The sequence below is a fragment of the Acanthisitta chloris genome, unplaced genomic scaffold (assembly GCF_000695815.1).
Source record: "Acanthisitta chloris isolate BGI_N310 unplaced genomic scaffold, ASM69581v1 scaffold8121, whole genome shotgun sequence".
NCBI lineage: Eukaryota > Metazoa > Chordata > Aves > Passeriformes > Acanthisittidae > Acanthisitta > Acanthisitta chloris.
Window position 1 is genome coordinate 7301 of NW_008656418.1, and position 10036 is coordinate 17336.

At 38.2% G+C, this 10036-nt stretch overlaps 1 protein-coding gene across 4 annotated transcripts in view; it reads left to right on the plus strand.

The window, feature by feature from the left end:
- Positions 1-2238: 2238 nt before the first annotated feature.
- Positions 2239-10036, plus strand: part of NUMB (numb homolog (Drosophila)) — a 34023-nt gene continuing 26225 nt past the window's right edge. For all 4 annotated transcript variants that reach the window (XM_009084322.1, XM_009084324.1, XM_009084323.1 and 1 more), the window contains exon 1: positions 2239-2381. In XM_009084322.1, coding sequence (XP_009082570.1) covers positions 2256-2381 — 126 coding nt within the window. In that variant the 5' untranslated portion in view covers positions 2239-2255. The remainder of the gene's footprint in view (positions 2382-10036) is intronic.

Below are 10036 nucleotides of genomic sequence, written 5' to 3' on the forward strand. Positions count from 1 at the left end.
GGGAGAAGTCCAACAGAATGCTCACATAAGCTAATGTTATGATAAGGCAATTAGACTGTGGTTTCACAAGTGGTACAGTGGCTTCATGCTGTTCTCAGTTCTGCTTTTGCTGTTCACTGAAGCTTTTGAGATTCAGTTACCTTGAAAACTTCAAATCCTGCACATAAGCCTTACCTCATGTAATTGTGTCAGTTTTAAGAGTGTGTTGCCCCTTTTGACAGAATGGAGAATCTGTGCCCATTTCTCACTCACCAGAGTGCAAGGTGAGGTGGCTGTGCTGTAAGCTCTGTCCTGAGCAGGCTCCTGCGCTTTTCACTGGAGCAGCGGGAGCAGCAGTTTTGCTCATTGTGCTGTGGCACTGTCAGTCTGTAGCAGGGGCAAGAGTGGGTGTCTGGCCTTGTGAACTGAGGGGCCATGTAGAGATTTGCTGCAGTACATGTCACCTGCCCAAGGTGATCAAATGGTCTTCCTTGAAATTGTGTTTCTTTTAGGCTGAGCGGTGCACAGACTTCTCTGTCTGCAGTCTGTAAAGCAAAATATGTAATTAATACTGCTGTAATGCCTCCCTAAGCCTTAGTGGAGAGTAGAAGCCTTACAACTCCTCTTAAAACTTTGAGAATTGCTTTTGCACATTCCGGGATTTTGGAATAGCTTTTAGCTTGTAAAATATACTGTGTTTATAGAGGAATGTTGTGGTTTAACCCCAGACAGCAACTAAGCCCCACAGAGCTGCTTGCTCACTCTCCCAGTGGGATGGGGGAGAGAATCAGAAGAGCAGAAGTGATAAACCTCATGGGTTGAGATAAAGACAGTTTAATAGGTAAGGCAAAAGCCATACACACAAGCAAAGCAAAGCAAGGAATGAATTCACTGCTTCCCATGGGCAGGCAGGTGTTCAGCCATCTCCAGGAAAGCAAGGCTCCATCACACAAAATGGTTACTTGGGAAGACAAATGCCACCACTCTGAATGTGTCTCCTTCCTCCTGCTTCCCTCAGCTTTACATGCTGAGCATGATGCTGTATGGTGTGGGGTATCCCTGTGGTCAGTTGGGATCAGCTGTCCCAGTTGTGTCTGCTCAAAACTTTTTGTGCCTCTCCAGCCACTCACTGGTGGGGTGGAGTGAGAAGCAGAAAAGACCTTGACTTAGTGTAGACTCCTTAGCAACAACTAAAACAGGAGTGTGTTATCAACATAATTCCCAGCCAAAATCCAAAACATAGCCCTGTACCAGTTACTAGGAATAAAATTAAAGAAGCTTTAATTGAAAGACTCCCTATTGATGCCCATAAATGTTTATATTCTGTAGTTGAGTTAATCTAATGGGAGATAAGCATACGTAGTCCTGTGAGATTTTGTTGCCTTGCATTGTGCAGCACCTTTTTTAAAAATCAAAATGTGATGTCATGGTTGTAAGAAGGCATCTGTTTCTGGAAAGAAGAGCAAACTTTCAGCATGTTTTCCATATGTCCACATTGTATCCCATATGATTTTACTTCTGAAGCTGAATATTGAGTCTTTTTATTAATAGTAATTTCTCCAGTAACTTCTTTGCTAATTTTAGTTTGAATCTAGTGAAGGTGAGCATGTCTAAATTATAGATTGGCTTGTATAGAGAATAGTGTATTAAAAGCTTCTAATTCTAGGCTGTGGAAGGGTAATTATAGAACTGTCTTCCCCCTTTAAAGAAGAGCCTTTCTCATTTAAACATAAAAACTTCTACCAGCAGACTAAGCAAGGACTGGACTGTTCCTTCAGCAAAAGCATGAACCTGTCACTTGTACCTAAAGAACAGCACAAGCATGTGATTTTAGGAGCAGTTTTAGAGCTGTAAATCCTTGCCTTGCATGGGTGTCCTGGAAGCTTGTGCTCCTCATGTTCTGCCTGGTTGCTTTAGGAAGGTGTTTAATTTGGGAGAGGCAGTATTTCATGCACATCATTCTTCAGAGCTTATCCATCCGCTCTTTTAGGTAACCTTATGCTTCTAGTAATAGTTATTCCTGGGTCTAATGCTTCATTTACTTTGGGAATAATGTGCATTTGTGGTTTCTGCTTTGAAGTGAATCTTTGTCTTTCTCTGAGTCTGTGTCCAAAATACTTTCCTTTGACAGGTAATTCCGTTCATCTTTGCAAAAGCTCAGATTTTTCACAGGATATTTGTCATGATAGCAGTTGACCCAAAGTGGCTAAAGGTGTGTTTGGTACCTATTGGCAATATTCTTTTTATTCTTCTTCTAGGACGTGAAAATCTGAGAAATGAACAAATTACGGCAGAGCTTTAGGAGAAAGAAAGATGTCTATGTCCCAGAGGCCAGTAGGCCTCATCAGTGGCAGACTGATGAAGAAGGTGTTCGTACTGGCAAGTGTAGCTTTCCTGTTAAGGTAAGAGTTTCTGCCTTTCTTTTGGATGTCCTTGAGGTACTCTTGCCATGAGTTATTATTTGGGGTTTTTTTTGGCAAGCATAAGCCAGCGACATTCTTCATTACACACTGACCTAATTTTACAGTCAGCTCTCATTGCAAAGGATGTGGCTTTTTTCTTAAAACCAGATGATTCATGTAACAAATGCCTTGGAAAATCAGTCTGAGATATCCTGCGTTATTATCTAGTTGAAATAAATCATGTAGCTAGGCACACAAGTAATGTGATATTTGTCTTCATTTTTCTGGAACAGTAGAAATGATAGTCCTCTTGGATTGCATGGAAATGTACTCAGTTCTCTCTGTTAAAAGTGTAGTTACAGTTACAGTCTGACTGGTGAGGTAAGTGGTGGGCTGCCCTCAGAAAGCAATCCTTCCTCCCTTTGATAAATGAAAACATTGCCATGTAACACCTGGGGTTTTGGCCAGTGCATGATGTTAGAAGCACTTGTGAACTTCTGAGAATACCTTCTGTACTACAATTTTGTGTGTGCAAATAATAGACTATTCATGCATGTTAATTGAAATTATATGTTGATTTTTGATAACTCATTCCAGATTATTGGAGTATTATAAATAGGTATTTTTGTTTCTGTCTCCAAGAAACATTTAAGAAACAATGTTATAATATTGAATATTGAAACTTAATAAATACCTGAACAAGTGTAAAAAGGTGTCTCATTGCATATGTTCCCTTGTAATCAAAAGCTTTCTTACTCAAGGTACACTAATACTGAATCTACAATAGACTGTAAGCAAATGACACTAGGGGAATGTTAATAGATTAAGTATCTATGTACAAGGCACACAGTCTGTGGTTCTGATGCCTAAGGACCTTTTATTAGTTTTTATCTGTATTATGCTGGAAGTAATTTTGTCTGATAATTAAACCTGATGTTGCTAGGTGGAACTCTTGAAACTGACGGTTTCATATTTATGTAAAGCTGTGAGTTTGTGCAGATCTATAGTAAATTTGAGGTAACTTTCACAGTAGGTTCATGCCCTGCTTTACCCTACCACGGTTGCTTATGTGTGCTTTTAGGTATGCTCAAGTATATATAGCAACTCTGGTTTGTTATGTTTGCTTATTTGTCTTTGTTTTGTGTTACTTTTCTGCTGAAATGAAGGAACTGTAATTCAGTACTAAACAAGGTTTTCTTTTGCCAAAGCTTTGAAAGTAGCTGCTCTGTGGAAGCTTAGACTTTGATTCACTGTCTAGGTGAGAACAGAGTTGTTTGAAGATGGTTATTTTTTCATAATTTAGGCATTATACAGATTGAAAAGCCAAGTGATCAATTTCTAGGCATTTAGTTTTACTCATACTCTTGAATCCTTTACTGGACACAAAGGGTGTGACACACTTGTCACTGTTTCAAGATTGACTTTTTTTAAACCCTCAGTCAGGACTTGCACTTCTAATTGCAAATGCTTCCTGTATTTAAATGAAGCATTTTTCTATTCTGGGCACATGGACTGAAAGTCAAAAAAAAAAGTTTGGGGCTATTCTGTGCTGAAAAGGCATTTTATCTTACTGAAAAGGCATTTTATCTTTCTTATTTGATTAGAACTTATAGTCCCAAATGCAGTGCCTTGAGATAGTCAAAGTGGAAATTTTTATTAGGCTTGAGATGCAAAGTGGGTGTTAACTAGTGCTGAATAGATACAGGCAGGAAGTATGTCATTGTGAGTGAACAAGATAAACCAGATGTAGAGTCATCGGTTTAGTGGGTGGTACTGTATTTTGCTCACAAAAAGAATAGAACTTTGTGCTATTGAAGGAGAGTATCCTGTTGCGCCATTCTAGTGTATTTTTTGGAAAGTCATGCATTCCGGGAAAAGTATGCAGTCTCCTATGTCCTTAAATATCTGATGGGGTGACTTTTCTTTCTGCTTCTCCTCAGTGGAGCAGAGTAAACTGAAATATTTGTGGAAAAAAAAAAAGGTTAACAAACAGGACTGCATTCAAATCTGAAACGTGGTGAAAATAACCTTAATTTTCTTCAAGTTCCTCAATGGGAATTCCAGAGAGGTCCATTGCTTGTAGTGTAACTGCCCAAACACAGTTTAATATGTTTTTGGAGGGGCTTGTCTGTCCTTATTCTTTATGATCTGCCTTGCTTACTCAGTAAAAAGTCTGTTATTCTTTGGAGCTCAAAGCACAACCAAGTGGCAAGACCAGAGTGTGGCTTTTGCAGGGATGATGAAGATTTTTAACTGTACTCAGGGAAGACCTGAGAATTTCTAACAAATGTTGCTGCAGCTGTCTTTAAGGTTCCCTGTCTGACAGTAAAATACATGAAACCAATGTAGTAGCAGCCATGTTGTGGACTTAGTTTCTTCTAAAGCCTCCTATTTTATTTAGGTAAGACTAACTTTTTTTTTTTTTTTTAGAGAGAGAGTAGACTAGTGCAAATTCATGGAGAACATTTGCTCTCAGTTTCTCTTGTAAAAGAAAAAGATCAAGATATGTCACTCTCTTAAGTTGCTTTGTTTTTTAACTTCTTGCCTTTGGGCATTTATATTTTGCCCAGGGCTGAGGTGTCTGTAGAGTGCTGGCCCAGATTTATCCTTTTTTTAGACATTGCAGAACATGTGGAAGCACTTTGAAAGTCATGTTGCAAATAGGATTTCATCCTGCCTCCAGGCTTCACTCTGTTAGTGTTGGACAGGTACTCCAGTAGCTGCTCTTTCATTGTGCTTTGAGGATGCTGTACTGTAAACAGATTTAATGTTATTCCAAGGTTTTCTGTGTTGACATGGTTCTTGAAGCTCTTCCTGCGCTATGTCCACAGCCGATCCTTATTGTTTAAAGTCCTTAAGTGTGCTGTTGGATTTTGAGCAAATCTGATGCATCTATGGATTGTCTTCATTTCGGTGGAGAAGATGCTCTGTGGAATGTATTAGCAAAATTCCTGTTACATTGTTGCTTTAAAATTCAGGGAAGTGGATTTGATGCACCATTGGTTCTCTCCAGTGCTGTGCTCATAAATTTGAAGGTGATGATAGTCACTGTTACCTTCAGGCAATAACACTCTTTTTAGTTTTTAGCAGTGTTTTTGCACCACTCAGTGTGGCTGTGTTGCATGTAACCAGCTACTGATCATATTATCTCAGTCATCTTAATGTGTGTAGATATATTTACAGATGGTTCTTCACCATGTTGGAGCTCTTAACCACACTTGAGGTGGTAACCTGACACATTCAAAACAGGACCATGGAATGACTACTGACTTCCATGTAGTAGGTTATTCTAACAGACATTACAGCTGTGCTTATCAGTGCTATAATTTATTTTAACACAATTTTATACATCGTATTTGCAAAAAATTCAGTCCATTGATGTACAGATTTTCAAACTTGCTTTCTTACTCCAGGCACTACCTCACTGAGAATGTGCAGCTGTTCTATGTTATAATAACTAGAATATTTGACACTAGGGCTTCTTTTGTCTGAAATGCCTTTTCAAATGTCCCTCTGGGTAAGTAGTTTTCATTCATACAAATGCATTTTTAGGTAACTGGCCTGTGAAATTTATATCAGAAAAATTAATCATTTCCCTGTACATAACAGAACTACACAAACCAAATATTTGCAAGTTCTGCATAGTTCTAACCAACCAGATGTGCTGAACAGTGTATGAACAGCTGATTGCTACCTGTGGTTCTAGAAGATGCAACAGTTGTGTTTAACTTGGGTAATTTAATTAGCTTTGTTCTTTCACTTTCATGGTTTTAGTGGTCAGTCGCTTTTGACCTTCATGTATTGAAGGCTAGTGTTGCCCATAGCCTGTAAGTTTGCTTGCATTTTTTTATTCCATTCATTACAACTGGAAGACTTTATAAAGATATCAGTGAAAAAAGCCTGGGTAGAAGAGTACCAAACCACATTTCTGTCTTTGAAGTCCAGGGTTGGCTGCTGAGTGCCTGGTATCATGCGTGTTAGCCTTTCCACTGAATCTTGATTTCTGCCTTAGTGTTTACAAATAAAAATTGTTTGGATCCAGTTGTACTTTCACACCCAAAAGAACTGACTTTTCAGAGTAAATACCCTTCAGCTGTTTCCTGTCTAGCCCTCACTTTGCTAAGAGATGTTTGGAAGACACCATTTTGCTCTGTATTCAAGCAGAAAAAGAAGAAAAGGGAACAACTGGCACTGAGTCCTGTAGAATATCATCACTGGAGCCTGTGAATGTCAGTTCTGATCCCTGCGGCCCCTGTGACCCAGGAGTGTGTTATGGCATTAGGCCAGACATGGCCCTGCTGAAACCACTAATAGTAATTGTAGGTGCCCAGTTGTGCTCTTTAGTTTTGGAATTTGCACTTTGAACTTTATTGCTTAATATCAAATAAATAAATCTCATATTTAAAAGAATATCTTATTTTTTATAAGTTTCTAAATACAGCTTGCATGCCATTCTGTTCCTCTGGATCAGAAAGACTGATGGTACCTGTGGTGCCAGCACAGGTGTCTGGGGCTTTTATTTTGTGTCTTAAATGCACTTCTAGTTTGAAATAATAGTAGCTATGAAAGAGTTTATCAGCATGTTGATACTGAAGTGCCTTTAAGGTAGGCATGTGATATTTTTGACTGTGAAAGCTTGAGATACTTGAATAGTCTTTGGAAACTATGTTAAGTATTTTTAAGAAGTTAATGTGACAAATCTGCAGATTTCTGAAATGTTGCACAGCCTTACACATTAAACACTAGGAATCTCTACCTCTTTAGGCATGAACTCTTGTTGGCAATGAACAAGAGCCATTCTTCTTGAATGCTAACCCTCAGCAAGCAGTGGTACATTTAAAAAATCCTGCAGCATTTAACATCACAGGAAAAAGGCTCGAAGATGGTTAATTATAAAGAATGGTGATTGCAGTGGAAGGTGTGACATTTGCCTCCAATATATTCCTGTGCATTTTTGTCATGATTAAAAAGAATGTAATGCAATTCCTATCTTTAAACTTTTCACCCTTAGTTTTGTTTGAATAGCCTTGCAAACAAAAAGTTTTAAATGAAATTTCTTGCTCAATTTAAAAACCCACCTGTCTTTGGCCAAGGTCAAATTCTTAAATAGTTTCATAAACTTCAAACTGTTTTAAAGATACGATTCTTCATGTTTCGAGCCATAAAATGGTTTGGATGTCCTTACACAAATATTTATTTTAAATGTAATTTAGGTGTTGTGAATCAAAAAGTTCTCCCTGGGTTATACTTTTTAATTCTGGGGTTTTTTTAAAATTAGGGGATTGCCAGTGTCATTCATGGAAATTGAATTTTTTTCAGGAAGAAAAGGTACAGTGCACCAGTGCATTGTGTGCATAAAACTTTGTGCTATCAACACTTGATTTTCTTTGATTTTTTTTCTTCTCTTTTTTTTTTTTTAAGGAAGTTTGAAATTTATTATTAATGCTGAATTCCTGGAAAAATAGGAATTGCACATCAGAGCAAACAATTGAGAACCAAAGTCTAACAGTACATATGTGAAGCTGTAAAGGGCCTAGGAGAAATAATGGGCTTAATTAAGCCTCATCAAGGGAAATTTAGGATAGGCATGAACAGTAATAACTCAGCAAAATGACCTCCCTCTCTAACAGTGAGGCATGTAAACTGCAGAGTAGAAGAAGGTCTAGCCTATAGATCTCCAGTTACAGAAATGTCATAATACTTCAAGGCTGACTTCTCTGATGTGGATGTGGAAGTAGATCCTACCCTGAGGCAAGTGCTGTCCTACATAACCTCCGGAGTTCGTTTTCAGCCTCATTTTAGGGATTTGTAAGAATATGAAGAAAATAGCAGTTGTGTGTCCTGTATTGAGCTTTGCTACTTCATCTTCAATATTCCTAACTGGAAATGCTTGTTATTCCCTCACAGTGTTGTTTCTGTTCACAATGGCAAATGTCATATGAAAAACAGTAAGTGAAGTGCACAGTGTGGCTCTCGAGTGGGTGTGATGTGAAAGACACAGAGAACTACTGCTGGAGATGCTGCTGTAGATTCTTTTGACCCACACTATTCAGAAACATTTAGCAGTCACAGGCTGCTGCAGCTCCTGTTTGGGAGGTTTTACAGGTTGATGAGACATTTTCTGGTGACATGGGTAGCATCCTAACTAACCTATAGCTTTGACTAAGCAAAAATTAAACTTTGTTGACGCTTAATCATGGAGTTTTTGTTGTCTGTGCTTCTGCAGATTTGTCTAAGCAAACATCTGCTTCAGACTGATAAAAAAGCAGGAGCATGGGTGTGAGAGAAGTAAGGTATTGAATATTGGAATGTAAATCATCCAGAAGCCAGTGGAAAAGTAGCTCAGGTTTAAGACACATCCAGGGTTTCTGGATTTAAGCTTTTGTCTAGTTGCAAGATGGCATTTCACTGTGAAATCTTGGAATTCAGGCTTTAATTCTTGAGTAGTGCCAATTCCAGAAGCATATCTACACATGCAGATGTCAAGCAGTCAGTCTTACTGTTGCAAATAACACCCCAGTACTTATACAGATGAAGAAAGAGGAATGTTGCTGCCTCTAGGAAAAATACCAAGGAATGCTGGTGTGCTTCCCTCTGTGACAGCTAGTTTCCTAGCACAGGACACCTTGGCCAAGACTTCAAGTAACCTTATTTCGTGCATCTATCTAATTTCAAATGTAATCTGAAGAACTTAATCTGTTGTTGCAAATAAAACTAGCGCATGTGAGCATCTGCTGATACAGAGCGAACTCCAGTTATTTGTGTAGCTGCTTCTGTTTCAGAGAGAGACTGTAATAGCATATTGCCACACTTGAACAAACAAAACTGGCTTGAGTGAGTTGTCTAGGTTGAAGGAGTTCTGGTAAAGGTTCTTTCTTTTTGCCAGCTAATGTTGTGGAACTTTGAAATTTTAAAAACTGAATCACTCAAGTATTTGTGAAAGAAATGAAAACAAAGAAGATCAGGACAGTATTTCTTGTACTATATATGTTTTATTTCTGACCAGCAGTGTTTCTGACCTGATACATCAGCCCTTGATGTTTTAGTAGGAGCAATTTCAGTAACATATTTGGTGGAAGACAGCAGGACAGCTTCACCAAAAACACTTGATGTGGTTAACTCAAGTTGTTAATTTTTAGATGAAGTTGGGAAAAGCTTAAAATGCTGAAAAAGGATAAAGTTTCTCAAGCAATTTTCAAGTTCTAAGGATGTTTCCCTCTGTGCCACTTCAGCTTGTTCCTGTGTTGATTGCTTTCTGTTTGACTTGAGATTGATACCAAATGTCACCATTGGTGAAAGAGAACATAAAGATCAGGGGTGAAGAGGAAAGGTTGTTTGGTTTTTGTTTAATTTGCTTTACCATCATCTCATCTTTTTTTTTCCTGAAAATGTTAATATAAGCAATACTTCTATTTAATAACATTTGCATTAAGGCCTTCTCCAGCAGCCCCTGATATTTGGTTAGAGCCTTTATTTTATGTTACTTTGTATGTGGACTCTACCCACAAGGATTTGAGCTTTCTGTAAAAGCATTGGTGGTTAATTTCTGGTATAACGATTAAATCTCTTACAGAATATCTTATGTCTGAGAATTGCTGATGTCATGACTATCATTCATTGGTTGCTATGGAAATTAAGTAGAGTGCATTCAATAT